Below are 26,049 nucleotides of genomic sequence, written 5' to 3' on the forward strand. Positions count from 1 at the left end.
CACTGACTAATGGCACATTAGTGCATAAACTGTAAATAATAAGAGTTGTGGGCAATAAACCACACTGACTGTAACATAGAATATATGCTAATGAGCCAAGAAGGTTTTTGGGAATAAACCACACTATGTTCACCTCTATTTTTAGGAGTTGGTAACAGGAAAAATAAAAAGGGAAGATGGATTCCTAGATGTAATTGATTCAGATTTTTTGACACAGCATGTCACAGTCTGCCTACAGACATCAATTCAAGATCCGGTGCCATGAAATGATCTTGACAGAATTTGCAGCAGGAAATGGAGCCACTATGGGAAGTTGTGCAGTAATTGTATTAACTAAGTAAGAGGGCCTCTAAGTCCAGAACTTTTTTTTCCCCAGATGTGCCACCAAGATACAAGGACATGTAAGTAACGTATACTGGGTCCAACTTCGACTGCAGCATTGTGAATAAAAAGTGGGGCAGGTTTAAAAAGGTGAAAATAAAAAATAAAAACCTAGAAGTGAGCTGAAACCTGGCAAATAAAATCCAATACGCTTGGCATTTTAAATACAGCATTCCATGCCCCCCTTAAACTAGTTGTACTCTGCCACTGCTTTAGGAATGGGTACCCTTTTTTTTTTTTTTGAGACCAGTTAGTTGTCCCATGGGTTCCTAAAACGTCGTTCTGCAGTTTCCCCTGTGCATGCTGGTGGATGGTAGAATAGTCTCACTTCTCTTGTGTCCAACCATCAGTGCCCACAACCAGCTTCCCAAAAAGCCCAACTCTCCTCCCTAGACCAGGACACCAGGGCTCTTATGCAGCCCAGTGATTAGGTGATGGGCCACAGTGCAGGTGAATGCCATACCTGTCTGTAGGGTCAGTGCTGCCACCTAGTGGACAGCACCTTAATTACATTACATTACATTATGTTACATTATTGGCATTTGGCAGACGCTCTTATCCAGAGCGACGTACAGTTGATTAGACTAAGCAGGAGACATCCCTCTCCTGGAGCAATGCAGGGTTAAGGGCCTTAATCAAGGGCCCAACGGCTGTGCGGATATTATTGTGGCTACACAATTAGAACCACCAACCTTGCGTGTCCCAGTCATTCACCTTAACCACTACACCACAGGCCACCCCATCCTGGCACCACAATCTATATACAGTGGTACAATGAATGAATGAATGAATGAATACGAGGTTGTGTGGGAGAGTGAGCGAGAGACATTCATTGTGTGCTTTGGATAAAAGTGCTGTATAAATGCAGTATTCCATTCATTAGATATCTATGGCAATACAGTATTGAATTGTACCCTGGTGTAAAATGCTCTGACATGCTTGAGATTCCAGCTACGAGCTGTTTCAAAACAAACTGCAGCTTGAGCTGGTCTTAACTGGTCAACCAGCTACCATTGATCTGGGTTTTTCTTTTTTCTTGACCCGTTCGGCTTCAGCAGGTTTTACATAGCCACACACTCAGCATATTCATTCATACAGCATTCAAATATACAGGTATAGCCCTACTGCATGACTAAATACAATTCATTATCCAATTCATAATCATTCTTGAATACTTGTTTTTTTTTCTACATTCGACAGCATGCCACTGCTATTGATACGAAGAACACAAACACACCCCACATGAGGAGGGGCGATTAGTGGGTTTATTTTGTACTTGGCAGATGGCCAGGCATGTTTTGTTTCACCGCCCTTTTAAAGAGTTTAGGTCAGAGGAGGGAAGTTTACCTGCAGAAGACTCGCTCCTTTCTGTTTTCTCGCAAGTTAGGGATAGATTCCTCTTTTGTGTGTCTTTTGGGAATAGTTTGGCTGATCTTTGGCTGATCCTGCCGGGGTAATCATGGTCATTTGAACATGTACTTTTTGCTTTGTGCTTTTCCTATGCTTTGTTGAAAAAGCAGGCACTGATCACAATATTGTTTTTGCAACTGGAGAATCTTGGTGTGTGCCAGCTTCAGTTTATGGCTACCCACTGCTGAGGCGGTTGATTAAGCAAATTGAACCGATTAGCACACATCGGAAAACAGCTGAAATGCCCGTCTTCATCCAGGATGTAACAGATCTGTTTACCAGTAGACTAGAACATATTCAGGACTATCATGGGTGCAACACGTGGATTTCATATTTTTTTTCTTTTCACTTATTTTGGTGTGCATGCAGAACGATGGAGCCCGGAGGCACCCGCCCTCATCATCTGTGCCCGGAACTGGCTGTGCTTATGACTGCCATTATCCTAATGACACGCTGGCTGAAACTATCAGCCTGCCTGACTACTCGTCTCAAACTCATCAACTGAGAATCTTACACCACCTAGTGACCAAAAAGTGAAAACACAAGCACAACACTTATGTGTAGGCCTTGATAATCCACCTCATGCCCTGGTATGTCAGTGAAATGTCTTGCTGAAAACTTGATGAAAGATTAACTGGCTTTGAACAGGATTTAAATGACTGATTACCAGTGGAAGCAGTTTGGTAAACAGACAATAACCCCACAGCCACATTACTATCACTTATACGACCACTTTATTAGGTATTTATTAGACTTATGGGAAATCACATCATGGATACACCTAACCATTGCCGAAAAACCTCAGACCCAACCGACCACGATCAGAACTCTCACCCCCTAGGCCCTGTAAAAGGGTTTAAAATGGGCTTTTGGGATAGGACATCTTGGACTACTTACACTAATATTCTTTGCCTTTTTGTCTGAGAAAAAAACCCTATAGCTCAGAGAAAGGGAAAAACCCTATAGCTCAGAGAAAGGAAAAACCCTTTAGCTCAGAGAAAGGGAAAACCCTATAGCTCAGATATGGGGAAAACCCCTATAGCTCAGAGAAAGGAAAAACCCTATAGCTCAGAGAAAGGGAAAACCCCTATAGCTCAGAGAAAGGAAAAACGACAACAGAACTCACTTCTAACAAATTTATCATGGCTCCAGGGAGCTGAATATGCCTCCTCCAACTCAAACGTTTGGTGGAGTTACATGAATCACTCCGCACAGGAACAGGCTAACATAACCACAGACTGCTATGTATGCGCTATAATGCCTCACTCCACTGCTTCCCCCACCTTTCTTTTACATTACATTATTGGCATTTGGCAGATGCGCTTATCCAGAGCGACATACAGTTGATTAGACTAAGCAGGAGACAATCCTCCCCTGGAGCAATGCAGGGTTAAGGGCCTTGCTCAAGGGCCCGACGGCTGTGCGGATCTTATTGTGGCTACACCGGGATTAGAACCACCAACCTTGTATGTCCCAGTCATTTACCTTAACCACTACGCTACAGGCCGCCCCTTTTGGCCCATCCATATTCCCAGAGTGAATCATTAGGGCAAGCTCGCTCAGTAGGAAATGCTGCACACTACACTGCACCGCCCAACACTGCTCAACTAGGTATGCTGACACCAGGAGAATGGGCCCATTCTTACAATGCCTTTTGGAATGGCCGCCCCATACTACCAAGCCACCAATCCCCTGTAAATACTATTGCCCAAACACGACCCAGAACCTTTTTTCCTGTCTGCTTCAAAGGGAGCGGTAGTTTAGATATGGGAACAACTACCCATTGTAATTTAACCTTAAATGCCACCCAAATGCAGGAAATGACTAACACTGATTTAACTAAAGGGACTGCTATCGCATTAGACATGTATTGGCAGTGTGGGGAAAATGCTTGGAACCGCCTGTCGGTTCACTGGGGGGGAATATGTGCCCCTGTCACACTAATACAGTCAGTTTTCATAGTTCAAGCGAAGCCAGAGGATCTAGGGAAACATAGAATAAGCCAAGCCAAGCCTTAATCACATACCATATGACCAAAGACTTTTCAGGGGAGTAGAAATGTTCTTCTCCTCCGGTCTCAGCATACAATCCGTAGCAAACGCTAGATGGTTGCAAGTCATACGGTGGGACCTGCTTACGTTCATGAACAAAACTGTAGAAGCTCTTTCTGCTGTTAAGACTGAACTAAGGGCAAACACCATAATGACTCTCCAAAATAGGATGGTATTAGATATGTATAACGCAGTGGCAGGAGGAGTGTGTGCGATCACAGACTCCTGTTGCACCTACATCCCCCAAAATAGTGCTGATAATGGGACCCTGAGCAAGGCCATAGACAAGCTCAAAGAAATTCGAGATGGGGCAGCAGAGGGAGCTGGGATCGATGAAGACTGGAATCCCTTTGCTTTTCAAAAAAATTGGTTTGGTAGTATGGGCCCTTGGCTAGGGAATCTAATAGCACCAGTCTTAGTGATACTCACAATTTTATTTTGCACAGTGCCTTGCTTTGCTGAGCTGTTCGAGGAACATGTTCCACAGGATGTTTCAAAACAACCTCATGATGTTACAGCAGACGCATATGCCCCAGGCTCAAAAAACCCCGGACAATCCAAGGAAAATGAATCCCAATTCTTGTGACAACATAGACACTATATCTGTAGCCTCGGAAGGCCATGCGATGCCAATAAAAACTGATGGGAGAGAGGAGCCCAAACATGTCGGAAGCTGTGGGGGTGTTGTGGGATGTTTTCCTGTTATCATAACTCAAACAGGGCCAGATACCTATCGAAATGAACATGGATTTTTGGTGAATGCAAAGGGGGGCCCCCTTGACTGTCCCTACGGCGACCCAGTGTGCGAGCACGGAGTCCGAGCGGGAGCCGGATGGGAGTGTTGGAACTGGAGTCCTGCAGCTAGAGCGGCCCTAAAGGATCCTTAGTTCCTACGGCAGTACTGCAAGCACATCCTGCAGGTGGACCCTGATGAAGGGCCCGACGCCAATGGGGTAAAGAACAAGCACAAGGCTATAGTTATCGATAACTCTGATCCTGAAAATCCAAGTGAATGTGACGATGATGAAAGGCACCGCTCCCCAATTGTTTATGATCACGAGTAAGTATTGTCATAAAACACAAAACCACACAAACATGTAAGATGCATCTTAGTATCTATGTATTATTATTATATATTTATACATAGAGACACACATGAAGATCTGTGGACAACGACGACGAGGGAGAACAACCTCCTGACAACCTCCTGACAACCTCCTGACATTTGAAGGCCTTTGATAGGTTAGATGCACTGACACATAGAGGTAACAATAAATAGACAGGCCTGATTGCGACGGCTGAGTGATGTGCTAGTAACCTCTCCTCAGGCCAACAATCCAACTGATGACGTCTCACGGATTTGAAGATCATGGTACAAGAACTGATGCTATTCCTATATTTCTCTTTTGCTCATTTAAAACAATGATGAGTATGATTGATATATTACATGATTAATATAATTGATAGATTAAATGATTATTGTGATTGATATATTACATGATTAGTATAATTGATAGATTAAATGATTATTGTGATTGATATATTACATGATTCATATAATTGATAGATTAAATGATTATTGTGATTGATATATTACATGATTAATATAATTGATAGATTAAATGATTATTGTGATTGATATATTAAATGATTAGTATAATTGATAGATTAAATTATTATTGTGATTGATATATTAAATGATTAGTATAATTGATAGATTAAATTATTATTGTGATTGATATATTAAATGATTAGTATAATTGATAGATTAAATTATTATTGTGATTGATATATTAAATGATTAATATAATTGATAGATTAAATTATTAGTGGGGGAGACATGGCTCAGGCAGTAAGAGCAGTCGTCTGGCAGTCGGAGGGTTGCCGGTTCGATCCCACGCCCGGGCTGTGTCGAAGTGTCCCTGAGCAAGACACCTAACCCCCAAATGCTCCTGACGAGCTGGTCGGCGCCTTGCATGGCAGCCAATCGCCGTTGGTGTGTGTGTGTGTGTGTGTGTGTGTGTATGAATGGGTGAATGAGAAGCATCAATTGTACAGCGCTTTGGATAGGCGCTATATAAATGCCAACCATTTACAATATTCTCTCCGGTCCTTGTTTTACCTCTCTCTCCCCATTACGTGTCTCTTCCCCCACTCCTTACATGCATTTCCTCCCCATCTTGTCCCAGCTGTTTCTCGTTGTCTCATCTATTCTCCAGCACCCACGCCTGTTAATTGTTTAGATCATTTGTTAGTCTATTTAAACCTGCCTGTTTTGTTCATTGGTTGCTAGTTTGTCAGTTCTGTTTCTTTGGTGTTGTTTGCTGTTCTGGTCTAGCCTCTATTTCTGTCCCGGTATTTGTTCATGTTCTGTTCTGTATTTCTGTTTTATGACTTCCGCCTGGCTCTGCTTTCTGGATCACGTTTCTGTACCTCTGCCCTGTTTGGACTGACCACCCGGTGTTGAACTTCACATGATCATTGGATTACGCTCTGTCTGCCCCATCTGCCTACTTCATTAAATCTGCCATTTTTCTCAATCCTGACACAATTAACTAGCCACTACTAGAACCAGTGTGCTCAGGGAATTTGGTATTTTGAACTTTGTTTTTTTGTTTTTTTGTTTTTTTGTTTGTTTCTCCTCTGCTGACATGGATATTCTCTAACCGGCCAACGTTGGGACACTCAGCAGCTTCTTCATCTGTGCCAAAATTCTCGTCCTGTATCTGACTACGCGATCAGATTTCATACCCTGGCGAAATCCACAGTGTTGTCCAGTGTCTGACTATGCGGTCAGATTTCATACCCTGCCGAAATCCACAGGTTTTGATAACAAGGCCCTGGGCGACATATTTTATCATGGACTCTCTGATCGTTTGAGGGATGAACTTAGGTGGACCGTAGACGAGATTATTGACTCTGCCGTTGTAGAGTCTCGGTTGGACTGGCTGCAACCCTGGCAAACCCAGCTCTGTGCTGTGCCGGGCCCCGCTCCTAGCTCAGCTCGTCTGCCGTTTCCCCTGAAGACCCGCCCCTGGCCCCCACGCCACTTCTGCCCGACGACTACCTACACTCCTGCCCCCTCCAGCCTACACTCCTGCCCCCTCCAGCTTACACTCCTGCCCCCTCCAGCCTACACTCCTGCCCCCTCCAGCCTACACTCCTGCCCCCTCCAGCCTACACTCCTGCCCCCTCCAGCCTACCCTCCTGCATCCTCCAGCCCCCCCCCCTCCAGCCTACACTCCTGCCCCCTCCAGCCTGCACTCCTGCCCCCTCCAGCCTACACTCCTGCCCCCTCCAGCCTACACTCCTGCCCCCTCCAGCCCCCCCCCCTCCAGCCTACACTCCTGCCCCCTCCAGCCTGCACTCCTGCTCCCTCCAGCCTACACTCCTGCCCCCTCCAGCCCCCCCCCCTCCAGCCTGCACTCCTGCCCCCTCCAGCCTGCACTCCTGCCCCCTCCAGCCTACACTCCTGCTCCCTCCAGCCTACACTCCTGCTCCCTCCAGCCTACACTCCTGCTCCCTCCAGCCTACACTCCTGCATCCTCCAGCCTACACTCCTGCATCCTCCAGCCTACACTCCTGCATCCTCCAGCCTGCACTCCTGCATCCTCCAGCCTACACTCCTGCATCCTCCAGCCTGCACTCCTGCCCCCTCCAGCCTACACTCCTGCCCCCTCCAGCCTACACTCCTGCATCCTCCAGCCTACACTCCTGCCCCCTCCAGCCTACACTCCTGCCCCCTCCAGTCTACACTCCTGCATCCTCCAGCCTACACTCCTGCATCCTCCAGCCTACACTCCTGCATCCTCCAGCCTACACTCCTGCATCCTCCAGCCTACACTCCTGCCCCCTCCAGCCTGCACTCCTGCCCCCTCCAGCCTACACTCCTGCATCCTCCAGCCTACCCTCCTGCATCCTCCAGCCTACACTCCTGCCCCCTCCAGCCTACACTCCTGCATCCTCCAGCCTACACTCCTGCCCCCTCCAGCCTACACTCCTGCCCCCTCCAGCCCCCCCCCCCTCCAGCCTACACTCCTGCCCCCTCCAGCCTACACTCCTGCCCCCTCCAGCCTACACTCCTGCATCCTCCAGCCTACACTCCTGCCCCCTCCAGCCTACACTCCTGCCCCCTCCAGCCTACACTCCTGCATCCTCCAGCCTACACTCCTGCCCCCTCCAGCCTACAGTCCCGCCCCCTCCAGTCTACACCCCTGCGTCCGGCCCCTTCTCTGGCTCGCCCGAGGGCCCGATCTCCGCTGAAGCCTCGGGCTCCCGCCTGGCTCTTTGGACTCTGCTTTCTGGATCACGTTTCTGTTCCTCACGTTTTGGACTGACCACCCGGTTGTTGAACTTCGCATGATCATTGGATTGCACTCTGTCTGCCCCACTTCATTATATCTGCCATTTAACATATGGCTTGCATAGAGTCTCCCCCCAGGCCCATCGTGCCATTCACAGAATGCTGAGGTGTATTTGTGGAAATGGATGTTGAACCGGCCAGGACAAGGCTTTCTGATTGTCACTGAAAAACTCACTCTCATTGGCCAGTCATGGCAAGATTTGCGCTGGTTGGCCAGATCTCTCTGTAACAATGTTCACTGTGTCATTACCGTGGAATGATTTGTTGGTGGCAGACAGGGTGGTTTGAGTATCTCAGAAACTGCTGATCTCCTGAGATCTTCACCCTCACTAGTCCAGTGAGCAGCAGTTCTGCAGACAGAAACGCCTTGTTAATGAGAGACGTCAGAAAAGAAGGGCCAGACTGGTCAAAGCTGACAGGAAGGAGACAGTAATGCAGATAACCACATATTACAACAGTGGTATGCAGAAGAGAATTCGTTAGCAAACGTTATTCAGCTCTATTGTCTTTGGGTTTGTCTGTGTGCATGTGAACAAAACAGTCAAAATCAGTGGAGATAAGAGGGATTAGTTCAGAGACCTGTACGTAATTAGTAGTAAAATTCAGGGCGTATATTTTGGCACAGTACAGAGATATTCAAATCAGCCAGTGATGTATGCTTGCATTTGAATGCACCCTTCAAAAGAGCCGCTAATCCACCACCTGTCCTTCCAGCTCTTCAACATGCACAAAATGTATCTTTTAATCTTCCTACCATTTGCCGCATGGAGAGAGAGAGAGAGAGAGAGAGAGAGAGAGCCCACACCTACATAAATAATAAAAAGTCTTCACCTTTCCCCATCACAGGTTCCAGACAAAATAATAAACTAACATCCATCCATCCATCCATCCATCCATCGTCACCCGCTTATCCGGAGTCGGGTCGCGGGGGCAGTAGGCAAAGCCGGGTATTCCAGGCGTCCCTCTCCCCAGCAACGCATTCTAGCTCCTCCTGGGGGATCCCGAGGCGTTCCCTGGCCAGGAGAGATATATAATCTCTCCAGCGGGCTCTGGGTCTCCCTCGGGGTCTCCGCCCAGTTGGACGAGCCCGGAAAACCTCCAAAGGGAGGCGCCCGGGAGGCATCCTGATGAGATGCCCGAACCACCTCAATTGGCTCCTTTCGATGCGAAGGAGCAGCGGCTCTACTCCGAGCTCCCTCCGGATGTCCGAGCTCCTCACCCTATCTCTAAGGCTGAGCCCAGCCACCCTACGGAGGAAGCTCATTTCGGCCGCTTGTATACGCAATCTCGTTCTTTCGGTCACTACCCAAAGCTCGTGACCATAGGTGAGGGTTGGGACGTAGATCGACCAGTAAATCGAGAGCTTCGCCTTCCGGCTCAGCTCCTTCTTCACCACAACGGTCCGGTGCAACGCCCGCATTACTGCTGACGCTGCACCGATCCGCCTGTCGATCTCACGCTCCCTTCTACCCTCACTCGTGAACAAGACCCTGAGATACTTGAACTCCTTCACTTGGGGCAAAGACTCGTTCCCAACCCGGAGGGAGCAATCCACCGTTTTCCGGCAGAGAACCATGGCCTCGGACTTGGAGGTGCTGACTCTCATCCCGGCCGCTTCACACTCGGCTGCAAACCGCTCCAGTGCGTGCTGAAGGTCACGGTCCGATGAAGCCAGCAGAACCACATCATCCGCAAAAAGCAGAGATGCGATTCTGAGGTCACCAAACCGGACACTCTCCTCACCTCGGCTGCGCCTTGAGATCCTGTCCATGAATACCACAAACAGGACCGGTGACAAGGGGCAACCTTGGCGTGACAAGGGGCAACCTTGGCGGAGTCCAACACCCACCGGAAACGTGCTTGACTTTGTGCCGAGAATGCGGACACAGCTCTCACTTTGGTTATACAGGGACCTGATGGCTCGTAACAACGGCCCCGGTACCCCATACTCCCGCAGTACACCCCACAGGGTTCCCCGGGGGACACGGTCGAAAGCCTTCTCCAAGTCCACAAAGCACATGTGGACTGGATGGGCAAACTCCCATGACCCCGCCAGCAACCCTGCCAAGGTAAAGAGCTGGTCCACTGTTCCACGGCCAGGACGGAAGCCACATTGCTCCTCCTGAATCCGAGGTTCGACCGTCGGTCGGAGCCTCCTTTCCAGTACCCTAGAGTAAGCTTTCCCAGGGAGGCTGAGGAGTGTGATACCCCGGTAATTGGAGCACACCCTCCGGTCCCCCTTCTTGAAAATGGGGACCACCACCCCGGTCTGCCACTCCACAGGTACTGTCCCCGATCTCCACGCGACACTGAAGAGGCGTGTCAGCCAAGACAGCCCAACAATGTCCAGAGCCTTCAGCATCTCAGGGCGAATCTCATCTACACCCGGCGACTTGCCACTGAGGAGCTTTTTGACTACCTCAGCAACTTCCGCCAGGGATATAGGTGCAGATTCCCCCGAGTCTTCAGGCTCTGCCTCTTCCACAGAGGACGTGTTGTTTGGGTTCCGGAGCTCCTCGAAGTGCTCTTTCCACCGCCCGACAATATCCCCAGTCCGGGTCAGCAGTTCTCCTCCCCTGCTGAAAACAGCCTGAGACAAGCCCTGCTTTCCCTTTCTGAGTCGTCGGATGGTTTGCCAGAACTTCCTCGAGGCCAACCGAAAGTCCTTCTCCATAGCCTCCCCGAACTCCTCCCATACCCGGGTTTTTGCTTCAGCGACTGCCGAAGCTGCAGCCCTTCTGGCCACCCGGTACCTGTCTGCTGCTTCAGGGGACCCCCGGGCCAGCCAAGCCCGAAAGGCCTCCTTCTTCAGCTTGACGGCCTCCCTCACCGCTGGTGTCCACCAGCGGGTTCTTGGGTTGCCGCCCCGACAGGCACCGATGACCTTCTGGCCACAGCTCCTGCTTGCCGCCTCTGCAATGGAGGCTTTGAACATGGCCCACTCGGACTCCATGTCCCCAGCTTCCCCCGGGATGCGTGAGAAGTTCTTCCGGAGGTGGGAGTTGAAGACCTCGCGAACAGGGGCCTCCGCCAGACGTTCCCAGTTCACCCTCACTACACGTTTGGGTTTACCGGGTCTGTCAGGCAGCCTCCCCGGCCACTTGATCCAACTCACCACCAGGTGGTGATCAGTTGACAGCTCTGCTCCTCTCTTCACCCGAGTGTCCAAGACATACGGCCGCAGGTCTGATGATACGACCACAAAGTCGATCATCGATCTTTGGCCTAAGGTGCTCTGGTACCAAGTACACTTATGAGCTACCCTATGCTCGAACATGGTGTTTGTTATCGACAATCCATGGCCAGCACAGAAGTCCAATAACAAAACACCGCTTGGGTTCAGATCAGGCAGGCCGTTCCTCCCAATCACCCCCCTCCAGGTTTCTCCGTCATTGCCCACGTGAGCGTTGAAGTCGCCCAGCAGAACTATGGAGTCTCCGGGTGGCACCCTTTCCAGGATGCCACCCAGTGACTCCAAGAAGGCCGGATACTCTGAACTGCCATTTGGTGCATACGCACAAATGACAGTCAGAGCCTTCCCCCCAGCGACACGTAGTCGCAGAGAAGCGACCCTCTCGTTCCCCGGGTGGAACTCCAACACAGTGGCGCTCAGCCGGTGGCTTGTGAGTATCCCCACACCCGCCCGGCGCCTCTCACCTTGAGCAACTCCAGAAAAGAACAGAGTCCAGCCCCTCTCCAGGAGTTTGGTTCCGGAACCAGTACTGTGCGTGGAGGTGAGCCCAACTATATCTAGTTGGTACCGCTCCGCCTCCCGCACTAGCTCCGGTTCCTTCCCCACCAGAGAGGTGACGTTCCACGTCCCCAGAACCAGTCTGCGACGCCGAGGATCAGCACGCCCGGATCCCCGCCTTTGCCTACTGCCCGTTGGGCAAAGCACCCGACTCCGATGCCGACCCCTGCAGGTGGTGAGCCCACAGGGCGGCGACCCCACGTGACCAGTTCGGGCTGTGCCCGGCCGGGCCCCATGGGATAAGGCCCGGCCACCAGACGCTCGCCGACGAGCTCCCCTCCCGGGTCTGGCTCCAGCAGGGGGCCCCGGTTTCCCTTTTCCGGGCGAGGTAAATGGGTCTTTGTGTGGCCGTGTCATGGGAGCCTTTGAATCGCTCTTAGTCCGGCCCCTCCCCCGGGACCAATTTGCCTTGGGAGACCCTACTGGGGGCTAACAGTGCCCCCGACAACCTAGCTCCCAGGATCACCGGGACACACAAACCCCTCCACCACGTTAAGGTGGCGATTCCTCGGAGGGAACTAACATAATGAACTAAAATAAATGGTAAATGTCTACATTTATATAGTGCCTTTATCCAAAGCGCTGTACAATTGATGCATCTCATTCACCCACCCATTCAAACGCACACTCACACACCGACGGCGATAGGCTGCAATGCACGGCACCAGCATAAATAAAAAAGGCAACAGAAAGAAAAACCGAGCTGGCCACTTTTCAGCCAGAGTGATCTCCCGGTCTGGAGTGATCTCCCGGTCTCAGCCCCGGTATGATTAAAAAGGTATCGCAGCTAGCAAAAATAGCTAATAAAATAGACAGAGAAATTGTGTGTCTGTCGGTAGCAAGACAGCTATGGCTGTTGTGCTGTTTTGTGTGTAAGGTAGAAGGGTTTGGCAAAAACAGCCAGTCATAGGCAGGTTTCACAGCTTCCAAAAAAGTTATTTCACAACTATGGATCAACCCTCATACCACCTAGGACGTTTTGGAAGAGCTACTTGGTAGACGTTGTGAACATGGAATATCACACAGCTAGATTAAACAAAGCCAAGAAGTCCACTCTACAAAAATGGAATGTATTTTTATGTAAAATTCAAGAATCCCCTGTATAATATGATAACGTGTTATCTTGTATTTTAATTTCCTTTCAATTTTGTTTTCTCTTTCCACCCATCCTTACATGGATGTATGTACTTTACAAATACCTTGTAACTTTGTAACCATCTGCCCCCCCCCCCCCCCCCGTTTATAAAAAGCAATAAAAAGTTGATCACAAAAGAAAACAGCCAGTCATCTATGATGCACTGAATATTCATGAATGAAGAAACACACCCAGTCCATCCTGAATTTATTAATGAGTGAAACAATGTTGTTACATCAAGGTCATTCAGTGAAATCATACTATATATATATATATATATACCATCAGGCAGTGAAACAGGACTTTAGCAGACGCTCTGATCTGAAGCAAGTTCTAAGTGCGCATTCAGTACAATTCAGTTCAACACATTCAGTGCAACATTCTGTAGAGACACTGCCGAAAAGACACTTTCCAGGACAAAACCCAGGTGTGAAGCCCCAAAAAGACACTTTCCAGGGCAAAACCCAGGCGTGAACCCCCAAAAAGTAGGGAGGTGGGTTCGCCTGCCACAGGGATACCATAGACCAAAGGACTGCCTGACACATTTCACACAGGTGAATCTGTTCTGATTTCACGATTTTAGGCACTCCTCAAAGTAGAAGTGCGACTGTTAAAAATATAATCATAATAAATTATATATGCACATACTAGGACAACAATTATTACCGATAACAATGGTGCACACCTTACATGTTTAAGAAGTAATACAGGACCTCAATGTTTATATAAACCCAACTTCCAATATCGTAGTGTAACCTAGTCATTAAAGCATTAAGACACCTCCATGGCTGTAGAATCCCTGGTTAAATGATAAATGATGTTTGTCGCTTTTTACACCTGAGAAAAACAAAATGGGAAAAAAATATATTAAATACTGGAATTTTCCTTTCTTGGCACAACTATTCAAATTGCAAAAGCACGAGATACGAACCGCTGATCGAACACACGTCCGATCTCAGAAGGTGCTGCAGCACAACAGTGCTAACAGCCGAGGGAGCAGACCCTGTATTTGTGAGATGTGGCTGCTTTACCTTTGAATAGTCTGCATGTCATCGATGGTCTCAGGCAGGGGCAAACCATAGGTCTCAGGAAGCAGGAAGCCAAGCAACCCCCCCAAAATACAGAGGCTCCCCATTAACACGTACGGCGTGGACTTGGAATAGATTCCTGTGTGATAGAGAAAATTACAGGGTGTCCTACTGTCAGGCAAATAAAAGTACAACATTAATATTCTGAGAGGCTAAAGGCTCATTGGCTTTTGGCACCTAATTTTGGTACACAGTGTTCTTTTAACCCTGATGGGAAAAAAATATAGTTCTAGCTAGGTTTTTAAACAGCTGGCAACTGGTCGACCAGTTCAGACCTGCTCCCAGCTTAACATGGTTTAACCAGCTCAAGCTATGTTTTGAAACAGCTGGTAGGTGGTTGACCAGTTCAGACCAGCTCCCAGCTTGACATGGCTTAGCTATCTGTTCAGTTCAGACCAGCTCCCAGCTTGACACGGTTTGACCAGCTCAGCTCGATCACAATTTTCAAGCATAGCTGGAATTTAAAGTGCTTATTTAAAAGAGGGCCACTGGTGAAAGAGGGGTCGTAGACAGGCATGGGGGTAGCCGGTACGGACGCTCACTCACCCAGGTAGACGAGGTAAGGTGCAGCGATGTTGCCCAGTTGAGAAATGCAGGAGCAGGTGCCCACTGCGGTGTTCCTCAGGACGGTGGGGTACACCTCAGCCGTGTAGGCATACACCAGAGTGAAGGACAACGAGAATCCAAATTTCCCCATCATCTTCAGCGCGATAGACACTGAACTCAGCTCTGTCGAGCGAAGAGAGAGAGCAGAACCAGCCAATCCCAACCTGTCTTGATTTGACCCACAACGTTAACAGGTTCTAAGCAATGCGGGACAAATGTTAACTTTATGATAGTTCCGCTTTAAAACAGCCAGGTATTTTGAAAATCTTATCAACACAGCACAGTTGATGATTAATAGTTTTAAAGTAACTTATGCTAAACTCTTTTGCCAATATAGCTCAGTTATATAATCCCAACGACCAAGCAAAGATAAACAATGAAAGCATGGTTTATCAGATTTTTTTAAATCTTTTCAATGGGGTTAGGTTTAGGGTTAGGGTTAGAAGTCATGTGCATTGAAAATTATATCCCATAATGAAAAGAACAGGCCATTCATCCCAGCAATGCTTGCATTTTCCTGCCACGAAAGTGTATGGTTTAGTTTGCCTAAAAGCAAAATAGTATCTAGCACATTATCAAGCCTGGTTTTGAAAATCCCCCAGTATTCTTCTGACAATAAAAAATAAAAATAAAATTCTGTTAAACTGCTAGCTTTGGGATGTGGCTTGCTGCACTGAGATAAAAAGCAACTTAAAGCAGTGCCTTCTTGTTGAGACTTACCTCTTGGTATGAGCTGGGTGAACAGCAGGGAAACTCCACAGATGATCAGCATGGGAAAGATGGACAGTCGCCTTGGGAACGAGCGAAGTAGGGGCCAGGACAAAATGTAGCCCGGAACTTCAACAGCCGCCGACAGGAAACAGTTCACAAAGGGGTCCCCAAGCAGATTGGAGGTGTTCAACGATAAGGAGAAGTACCCAATGGAGATTGTGATCCTGAAAATATGGGGGAAGGGGGTTCATCTAGAGGATTCAGCCATCAGTCTTCAACGTTTTGGGAAAAAATTAGGTTTACATAAAAGTGAACCTCTTACTCCTGGCTTTTAGCTGCCTTGTGTGTTTAGTGTAATTGGGCCAAGGTCTTGGGACACTCACCATGCAAAGCTCAGTATGATCGTGATCCAGCGGATGTTGTCGAACTTCACGAGATCACAGATGCTGTGGTGGTTCACTTTCTCCTCATTTTCCACCTATCCCAACACATCGCAATGAACAGACATTATATGGAGATGAAAATGGAGTACAACAAGGTAATATACTGTAAAATAACTGCACACTCTGTGAACACGTTATTAGGCAGCTTCTTAGTGCAATCTGATTAATATCTAATCAGCCAATGCAGACATAGTCAAGAGGTTCAGTTGTTGAATGGGGAAAAAATGTGATCAAAGTGACTTGGAATGATTGTTGTTGCCAGATGGGGTGGTTCAAGTATTTCAGAAACTGCCGATCTACTAGGATTTTCACACGCAGAGTTTACAGAGAATTGTGTGAAAAACAAAAAAAAAACATCCAGTGAGCAGTGGTTTTGTGGGCAAAAACACCTCCTTAATGTGAGAAGAGAGTCAGGGGAGAATGACCAGGCTGGTTCAAGCTGACAGGAAGGCAACATTAACCCCACATTACAACAGTGGTATGCAGAAGAGCATCTTTGAACACACAGCACATTGAACATTGAAAGTGGATAGGCTACAGCAGCAGAAGGCCAATAAGCCTAAATATAAGTATAATAAATACTCACTGAATGGATACACGAATGAGCCAGAACATTATGACCACCTGCCTAATATGCAGTTGTTTCAGTCACAACAATGCTGTGATAGGATAATACAGGCAGTGCCAACTCTGGAGACATTCATATGAAGGTAAGATTAGGTGGACCTGGAGCGGTTGAAAGATGACCTCCGGGGCTTTGACTCCGTTCTTCTTGGCAGCACCTCTCAAAATGGCCTCTGCCTCCTCCACCCGGCCCTGAGAGAGAAGCCATCGGGGGGACTCCGAGATCAACCTGTCCCAACACAAAGTCAGTCTGGACTGGAGAGAGATGTCATGGTTTGGTTCTGTAAGGGTACAGATCTGCATCGTGACATAAAGAATTGCATTACATCGAAGGAAAGCAACGTCAGAAGGATCGTCTTCAGTGTCACCCCGTGAGCTAATTTAGAAACAGCACTTGGAGAGGCCATCATCGAGCTGCAGTGTGCTTTCGGAAGGCAGGAGGAGTTCACACACAACAGTAGCAGTGTCCTCGCCACAGCCCCCATAACACAGAGACGTTTTTAGTCGCCGACAAAGCAGAGAGTTCTCATATCGCATTACAACATGGCAGTCCTGGTGGCAACTCCCATCCAGCCAGATTTACCACCCAACACGACAGACGGCACTGTGCACCACACCTACTGTACATCAACCAAATGGGTTTGTCTGAGGGCACAAAAATATATATGTAATATGTAAATATGTAAATAGATATCATGAAAAACCGTCAGTAATCTTTGGGCAATATGTGTCGCAGATGTTGCCGTGGTCATCGCATATGCAGTGTCTGACAAGCTCCTCTGCTAAAACTACTATGACTGACAGTATAGTTTTTATAACGTTGCGTTTTCGGTCCGCAAAATCTTCCATTTTGCATATTCGCCCTAACAGCTATCTACAACTGTGCAGCAGGATTATGTAAATAACAGCCATTACCTTGTTTTACCTGTCTCTTTGAGTCACCTTTTTTCATGAATAAACAAATGCCTGCTTAATGAATATATATATATATATATATATATATATATATATATATATATATATATATAAAAAGAATACATATTCTTTTATATATTCTTTTTATTTTTAAAATAATACCACAGTCATTAATACCACAGGACAATTTTAAGATATGTACATAAGTATAAAAGAACAGATGGACAATTTTTTATTAGTAAATGAGATCTATATCCCTGGGATTTACCTGAATAAATAAAGATCAATAGTAATAAAACAGTGCCGTGATTGATGATTGACAGGGCGAGACACACGAAGCCGAGCTGTCGTGCCACACACCTACCTCCAAAGGGGAACGTAGACAACTCCAGGCACAGCCACAGCGATCAGCAGCATTCTCCAGTCTCTGATGAAGAAGGCCGTCAGGGGAAGCAACATGTAGCCAACGGCAAAAAAAGCGGACACTCCCACAGAGCAGAATATGATCCGAATGCGTGGAGTCAAGACTTCTGTTCCTTTAAAAAACATTTAAGCAGAACAGGCAGACAATTTCAAAGAAAACTGCAGCCACTTATGTTGAGGTATAGCTGGAAAAAAAGCAGAGAATGGTATATACACTCAGTGACCCCTTTATTACACTTATCTTTGTAGACGTATTAGTGTTCTGCTGCTATAGCCCACTGTTACGACCGTTGTTTTAAGCTTCTTTTAGATTTTGTATCTTCGCTCTTTATGTAATTATCTTTGCTTCACTTCCCGTTTGCTGTAGATTGCCAATTTCTGCTTCTGGTTATTTTATTTGAAACGGCCACCACCAACTTTCCACTCTCACCTTGCCCGTTTCGATTTGTTTGCTTTGATCAGATTTTGACCATTGACTCTTTTCGAATCTGATTCTTGCCTTAGCCTTTCTTGGTTTGTTTACCATAGTGCTCGACCTTGTCCGCCCACCCCGACTTTGACTTTCATTTTGCTCTCGATCCCTCTGTTCACCATAGAGTAGCTCAGAATATTTAAAGGGTGTTTCAAGCTTTTTCCCACAGGGACACTGTTTGTTATTATGCTTTGTTACTTTTCCTTTATTATTTTTTGAAGCCGGTTGTGGGCAGTGATCTAATCTACACTGGGGGTAGGCTACACGCCTCCTCTTGCATGGTAATTCTTCGACGACTAGCCAAATGTTATGAAGTTTTGATTAGGCAGATAGGACCGGGTTTAGCCGACTTGTCGGCCTGCTGTTTTCATTCCCACACCCCGTTCCACGCTCCACGTCCCTAACCCTTTTCCCGTTGCGCTCTAACCCCAGATCAGGTCGTAACACCATCCGCTTCACCCCGAACTTTGAAATGGCACTGGTGCCTGAAGAATGACCTCTCCCACCCCAGCCCACAAGTCAGAGCGTTTACCTGTGACCCAGTGCAACTATTTTACTCACTGCAGGATATACAGGGCTACACCATGGGGGCCTCATTCATCAAACCTGACATGAATCTTATGAAATATGTTTATTGGCCTATAATTCATTTTGCCTATAATGTGTTTGCCACACTTTACAACAGTGGTATACAGAAGAGGATCTCGGAACACACAACGCATCATAACTCTAAGGGGATAGGCTACAGCAGTAGGAGTCTAAAGAATACCGAGAATCTACCTAGAATCTAATAAATACCTAATAATACCTGTCTATCTACGGGTGTGCATCCAGGCTGTCTGAGAGCCTGAGGATTGTTTTTGTTTTTGCTGCCTGCCCTCACTTCACTGCGTAGGATTCCTCTTGTCCTCCCAAGTTCCCTCCATGTGTTTCCTTCCCATTCCTGTCCTCAGGTAGAGGGTTTGGTCCCAGTCAGGTAGAAGGTTTGCTTCCCACCAACATGGCCGGAATATCTCTAACCTCATCTTCCCTCCCAGATCCGCTGGTGTTGATCTCTGTGTGGCTTGTGGCCTCTGGAACTGCCAGTCCGCCGTCCAGAAAGCAGACATCCATATCAGCCTATGCCTCCCACCTCAACCTTGACTTTCTTGCCTTAACTGAAACGTGGCTCTCACCAGAGAACACAGCCACCCCGGCTGCCCTTTCCTCTGCCTTCTCTTTTTCCCACACACCCAGAACCTCTGGCAGAGGAGGTGGCACAGGTCTTCTAATCTCATCCTCATGGAGATCTAATGTCTTTTCCTCATCCTTCTCCTTCTCCTCTTTTGAACTTCATGCGGTTTCTGTTACTCTGCCGTGCAAACTGTTTATTATTGTTGTTTATCGCCCCTCTGGGGAACTTTTTGGATGAGATGGACATCCTCCTCAGCTCCTCACCAGTCAATGACACCCCCCTGATCCTCCTGGGTGACTTCAACCTCAACTCAGAGTCCACCCAGTCTACCTTTCTCTCCCTCCTTTCTTCTTTTGACCTTACCCTCACACTTTCCCCTCCCACCCACAAAGCAGGCAACCTTCTTGACCTGATCTTCACAAGGAGCTGCACAACAACCAACCTCTCTGTAACACCACTCCATATATCTGACCACTCCTTCATCTCTTTTTCTCTTCCACTCTCCTCTAACACCCATCCATCGCTCCCACCATCCACTGTCACCTGTTGGCGGAACCTATGCCACCTGTCTACCTCCACCCTCTCGTCTACAATCCTCTCCTCCCTACCATCTGTGAAATCTTTCTCTCGACTGTCTCCCGACGATGCTACAACCCTCATGTTGTATCTTCCTTCCATGCCCTCCAATCATCTTTCTATTCCTCTGTCTCTCTAGCTAAATCTTCCTTCTTTCACTCGGAAATTAACGCAGCCGCCTCTAATCCCTGCAAACTGTTTTCAACCTTCTCCTTTCTTCTGCCCCCCCCACCTCCCTCATCACTCACACATGATGACTTTGTCTCTTTATTTGAGAAGAAGGTCGATACCATTCGTAATTGAATCTCTGTACATTCCACCGCCCGACCACCTGTCCTCTTGACCCCATCCCCTCTCCCCTTCTACAATCTATCTCTAATGACATTCTCCCTTTTCTCTCCTCTCTAATCAACACCTCCCTCTCTTCTAGCACCATGCCCTCTTCCCTGAAGAGGGCCAGAGTCACTCCCCTGACCCCTCTGCTCTGAACAACTACCGACCTGTCTCTCTTCTTCCCTTTCTCGCTAAAACTCTGGAAGGGCGGTCTGTTCCCAACTGTCCACAACAATCTCCACAATCCCAACCAGTCAGGCTTCAAGAGTGGCCACTCCACTGAGACCGCCCTGCTCGTGGTCACTGGCTCATCGCTGACTGGGATGGGTGTCACAGGATCTGCACTGGCATGGTTTTCAGTCTCTGACCCTCACCCCCTACAAACTGGAGTCCCGCAGGGCTCAGTTCTTGGTCCTCTCCCCTTCTCTCTATACACCATGTCTGTTATCTGTTCTGTTGTCTGGTTCTGTTAACTCTTCTCATGGCTTTTCTTACCATTCTTTCACCGATGACACCCAACTCTTTCTTTCCTTCCCCCCCGATACCCAGGTCACCACACAGATCTCTGCCTGCTTGGTTGATATCTCTGCATGGATGACTTCCCACCACCTGAAGCTTAACCTGGCCAAGACTGAGCTTCTCTACATCCCTGCTAAGTCCTCTCCGACAATCGACCTCTCACTGACTGTCGAGGACTTTGTAGTTTCCTCCTCCCATACGGTAAAGAATCTTGGGGTGACTCTTGATAACAGTCTCACCCTGGCTCCACAAGTATCCTCCACTGCCAGAACCTGCAGGTTCTTCCTCTAGAATATCCCCCGTATCCGTCATCTTCTGACGGAGAAAGCCACCCAGCTCCTAGCCCAGGCGCTCGTCATTTCCCGCCTGGATTACTGCAACTCCCTCCTGGCTGGTCTCCCAGCATGTGCCATCAAGCCCCTCCAGCTGGTCCAGAATGCTGCAGCCCACCTGATCACCAGTCTGCTCAGGTCGGCTCATGTCACCCCACTCCTCATTGGTCTCCACTGGCTTCCTATTGCCGCACGTATCCGATTCAAGGCCCTAATGTTGGCATTTCAGGCTGCTAAGGGGACTGCCCCACCTTACATACAATCCTTAATCACTCCCCAGCTAGACCACTCCGGTCTGCCAGCTCTGGTCGCCTTATGGCTCCCTCACTACGAGCACCTGGCGGTCGAGCTGCACGTTCACGTCTGTTTTCTGTTCTGGTTCCTCAGTGGTGGAATGACTTGCCTACCACTGTCAGGACAGCAGAATCCCTCCCCCTATTTCGACACAGACTAAAAACACACCTTTTCAAACTGTACCTTAGTCCTCCCTCCTGATTCCCCCCCCCCCCCTTTCCGATATCCCTATCCCTCTTGTCTAGCCAAAAAATATTAATAATTTTTATGATGACTGTATGTGTAGAACAGCACTTCATGTGTATATTATTAGTTATGGATGTGTTGCTTTAACTTGAGGAAGAACCTATGCACTTGTAAATCGCTTTGGATTAAAAGTGTCTGCCAAATCACTAAAATGTAAAAAAATGTAAAATGTAAAATGTAAATAAAGTGCTCGGTCAGTGTATCTTTGTATGTCCTCTTGTTTCTACCGTATATTATTTAAATATTGAAATTATCATGTGATGATTTGAAAGCAGCTTAAGAGCCTGTGTCCACTGCCCTTCTTTTTACAGGCGGCAAATGTTTTCCAAAAAAAAGAAAAGTGCAGCTGCTTCAAGTTCAAAATAGTTAAATGTTTCAGAAAACCAATGTCAATGTCTCTTTTCATGGTCCAACCAAACACAGCTTAGACATGAGAAGACTCTAATGTTACCAGTTGTTGTCATACACACACACTCGCTCACAAATGGGGATTGGCTGCCATGCAAGGGAGCATCTCGTTGGGAGCATTTTGTTAGGCGTCTTGCTCAGGGACACTTCGACACACCCAGGGCATAATCAAACCGGCAACCCTCCAACTGGAGACAACTTCTCTTACCGCCTGAGCCAATGAGACGACTGCTCTTACCTCCTGAGCCAATGAGACGACTGCTCTTACCTCCTGAGCCAATGAGACGACTGCTCTTACCGCCTGAGCCAATGAGACGACTGCTCCACATCCACATCGTCATCCATCCAGATGTACTAGGTTGTCAGTGGTTATAATTGGCTAACGTGTGTACTCGTTTTGTGAAAACAATATCGAGTTCATCCCAAAACAAAGACTGGGCGGGCAGACAAAATCACTGTTACATTAAAACATATTTCACAATTATTATCAAGAAAATAGCAAAGCAGACTCATAATTACCTAGGACAAATGTTGTCAAATAGGTAGAAATTTCAGCTATCCCAATTACAAAGGAAAGAGCTAAGAACATGGGCCAGGATGTGGAGAAAATCTGGACGCATATGAACAAAATCTGAACTCCGATTGTCACAAATAGAGTGATTTTCCTCCCAAACCTAAAAAACAAAAAAAACAGAGAGGGAGAGAGTGACAGGCTGTTAAGGCTGTTAAGTCTTGTTCCAACTATTTTTAAGTATTCTCTCTATACATTGGTTAAAACAACAAGTTTGCCACTTAAGAAAATTGATGATTCAATGTCATAAGGTTTTAAGTTGCTCAGTCATGCAACTCCCAGGATTCCATCTGAACCTGACTAAATATTTGTCACTTTTACCGGTCAGACAGTTGTCCCGAAGTGAAGGATCCAGTTAACAGACCACAGAAATACACAGAAGAGGTCATGGGGGCCTTCCATGCATCACTGCACACCAGATCCCACTGGAGAGAGAGGGCATATTTACTGCAAAGGCTAGTCAGTTACTACATGTTATTATGCTTTTCTTTGAATTAATTGACACACCTGTCTTGGCAGTATGCAGTGTCTATCATTATAGACAACATACAATATATAGTGGACCATTCCAAAAAAAGAAAATTTAAAAATACTTCTTCTTTTTTTTTCTTTTGTAAATATGCAGTCATATTTTAAGTAGTTTACTACAATTATACACTGAAATCAGTTGACAATATTACTTGTACTTGACTTGTACTTGAGGGCTTTTGGCCAGCTTGATTCTAAAATAAAACAACTGTCGAATTAATAAATGAGACCGAGAAGTCCCTACAATAGGAACAGGAGTAGCCTACACACTTTATGATGTTACCTGAAGTTGTTTTGAATGAATTAATTCATGAATGACCGATGTTACCGGAGAGTCAGGAGGCAACAGTCTCCTATACTACGCCTTTTTTATATGAAATTAAACTAAATAAAACTCTTTATTAACGAAATTACCCCATTCCTAAGGTGCAGCGGTGTGATGTTTTGTCAGCGAACGTCCAGGCTCTTAACTTGAGTTTATTGACTTACCTCAGATACGATGGTCGAAACGTAAATTGATCTGTCGTATTCCCACCCATCCTTACAGCTTTCTTGTTCTATTTCACTAACATTCACGTCGATTCCAGGCACGGATCCGTTGTCTGAAAGACGCTTTATTACGTCCAGTTTGTATCGGGTGCATTGGCTGTATCGCATCTCCCCATCATCTTCTTCCAGTGGAATAGAATAGTTTCTCCATTCGGCGCTAATATTGGCGTTTGGTGGTATCGCGCAGTGGTGCGGTGGGGTGGCAGCGAGGAATATGATGGAGAAACATGCCAAGCCGACAGGAACTACGCATAAACAGAGGAGTAACCCAAACCGTTTTTGAAAAGGTCCCCATTCTCCCAGAAATTTGGTAACGTCGTCATAGTCTGTCGCGTTCATTGTAAACACAAACGAGCGCGCGGCGAACTGAGGCAGCACCTGTGGCTGCTGCTCATCTTATGAATGGGGTGTTTCCTATGAAAACAAAACTTTGCTCATATACATATTCAAAGTCATGTAATATCCAGAAGTGGGAGGAAACAATGCAAATAAAATTCAGAAGGCCTATGTAAAGTTCTACAAATAAAAACATAAGGTAGGGCTACTTTATGGGAGGAAACAAATTGAGACTAACCCCCTACTGACCCATAAACACCACTTCCAGGGGCAACTTAATTTTCTTAGGAGGTCACCCATCCTAGTACTAACCAAGCCCACACCTTTAGCCATTTAGCAACTTCAGGGTGCATGACAAACAACACGATCCGTGAGCTGAAGCGATTATGTAGACAACCTGAAAGAAAATAATAAAAAATAATAAAAATAATAAAAAAATGCAAAAGCATCCTCAAGGAACGCATCACTAACTTTAATAATGGTGTACGCACTGAGAGAAGAGCTCACTTTTCAAAGACCACTGCAGTAATGTCAGCAACTCTAATAATAAACGATCCATTATTAAATCCCAGGCCAGTCTTTGCGCATTTTTTTAAAATATTAAAGTAACAACGATTAGAGCTGGTATTGCTAGAAACACCGGTAACTTGGATGATCTTCCCTGTAACAAGCCAGCCACGATTAGAAGCTTTGCAAGTATTTCTGAGGCAGAGCTCTGTACCATTGCAGCAAAGAGTAAACTTTCAATATGTCATTTTGACCCCGTTCCTACCACCTGGCCCCTTGGTTCCTTCGCCAAGTGAACTCATTGGCGAAGTAAGCGCCACACTGCCCTCTACTGGCAAGATCGTGAATCACTGAAAATCACATTTCCAGAGAGTCATAAGTCAGCAAGCAAGGGGACAAGAGCTAACCGTTATGGCTCACATTACAATATAATATATAAATATTCCTCTCAGAGAGACAAATATAACAAATACATATTAAAGAAAAATATTAAACAAAATGTGGCGGTACATTGAGCGTGCCTCACATATTATTTTTCTAAATGTGCATCAGTAAACACCTGGAAACTAATCTCTCCTTTCAGCTGAAACTGAATTTTGAAAATCCACCCATAGCCCAACTGGCTGTACTGGCTGTAAAGAGGAGAGGAAGTTAATAAATAAATAATAATATGATAAGCGTTGTTATTTAGCTGTACAGAGTGATGTACAGAGTTGATTAGACTACGCCCTGGAGCACTATGGGGTTAAGGACATCGCTCAAGAGCCCAACAGCTGCACGGATCTCACCGAGGCTTGAACAACCAACTCACCGGATCCCAGTCACGCACCTTAGCCCCTAGGCTACCGGCTGGGCCCTTTCCCCAGCAGATGGCGCTGTTGACGCAGTCGTCACCTTTAACTCATGCTCTTTGTGTTGGTATGTGGCAGAACAGCCGAAGGTCGAGCATAGCAGTGTCTCAAATCTTTAAACTGACGAGCGGACCCGTGCACAGGTGCTTTTGGGAGGCAATTGCCACGGCTCCCGTGGCAGCTGATAGTCCCAACTGAAGTCCCAGTGTCGCCACATTAAGATCGGTGCAGACTGTCGGGCCCTTAAACAAGCCCTTTAACCCCGCATTGCTCCAGGGGGGATTGGGTCCTGCTTAGTCTAATCAACTGTAAATCGCTTTGAATAAAAGCATCAGCTAAATAATTAATGTACATTTTAAAAATTGCTGCACCAGAAAGGCACATTTTTTGTCTCAGGGCTGCAGCATATGCTGGTGTCGATCTGCAATCATGATCGTAGACGATTATTGATT

The 26,049-nt window shown here is 46.9% G+C and overlaps 1 protein-coding gene across 1 annotated transcript; it reads right to left on the minus strand.

Annotated features, from left to right (window-relative positions):
- Positions 1-13,488: 13,488 nt before the first annotated feature.
- On the minus strand, positions 13,489-24,242 carry LOC133133842 (organic cation/carnitine transporter 2-like). The gene is made up of 10 exons (XM_061250081.1): positions 23,844-24,242; positions 23,148-23,251; positions 22,775-22,929; positions 17,843-18,014; positions 16,666-16,792; positions 15,880-15,974; positions 15,506-15,720; positions 14,726-14,908; positions 14,123-14,258; positions 13,489-13,928 (listed from the first exon to the last, which is right to left on the minus strand). Exons 1-10 carry the CDS (start codon positions 24,240-24,242, stop codon positions 13,895-13,897), a joined length of 1,620 nt encoding a protein of 539 aa, XP_061106065.1. The 3' UTR covers positions 13,489-13,894.
- Between the last annotated feature and the right edge of the window lie 1,807 nt (positions 24,243-26,049).

This window comes from Conger conger, chromosome 7, assembly GCF_963514075.1.
Source record: "Conger conger chromosome 7, fConCon1.1, whole genome shotgun sequence".
Lineage (NCBI taxonomy): Eukaryota > Metazoa > Chordata > Actinopteri > Anguilliformes > Congridae > Conger > Conger conger.

Excerpts from the sequence above, each read along its gene's own strand:
- LOC133133842 (XM_061250081.1), bottom strand. The coding sequence starts at position 24,242 with ATGAACGCGACAGACTATGACGACGTTACCAAATTTCTGGGAGAATGG. Across the intron at positions 23,252-23,843 it reads TTTCGACCATCGTATCTGAG|TGGGATCTGGTGTGCAGTGA; the intron begins GTAAGTCAATAA and ends CTCTCTCTCCAG. Across the intron at positions 13,929-14,122 it reads GACATGCAGACTATTCAAAG|GTGTAAAAAGCGACAAACAT; the intron begins GTAAAGCAGCCA and ends TGTTTTTCTCAG.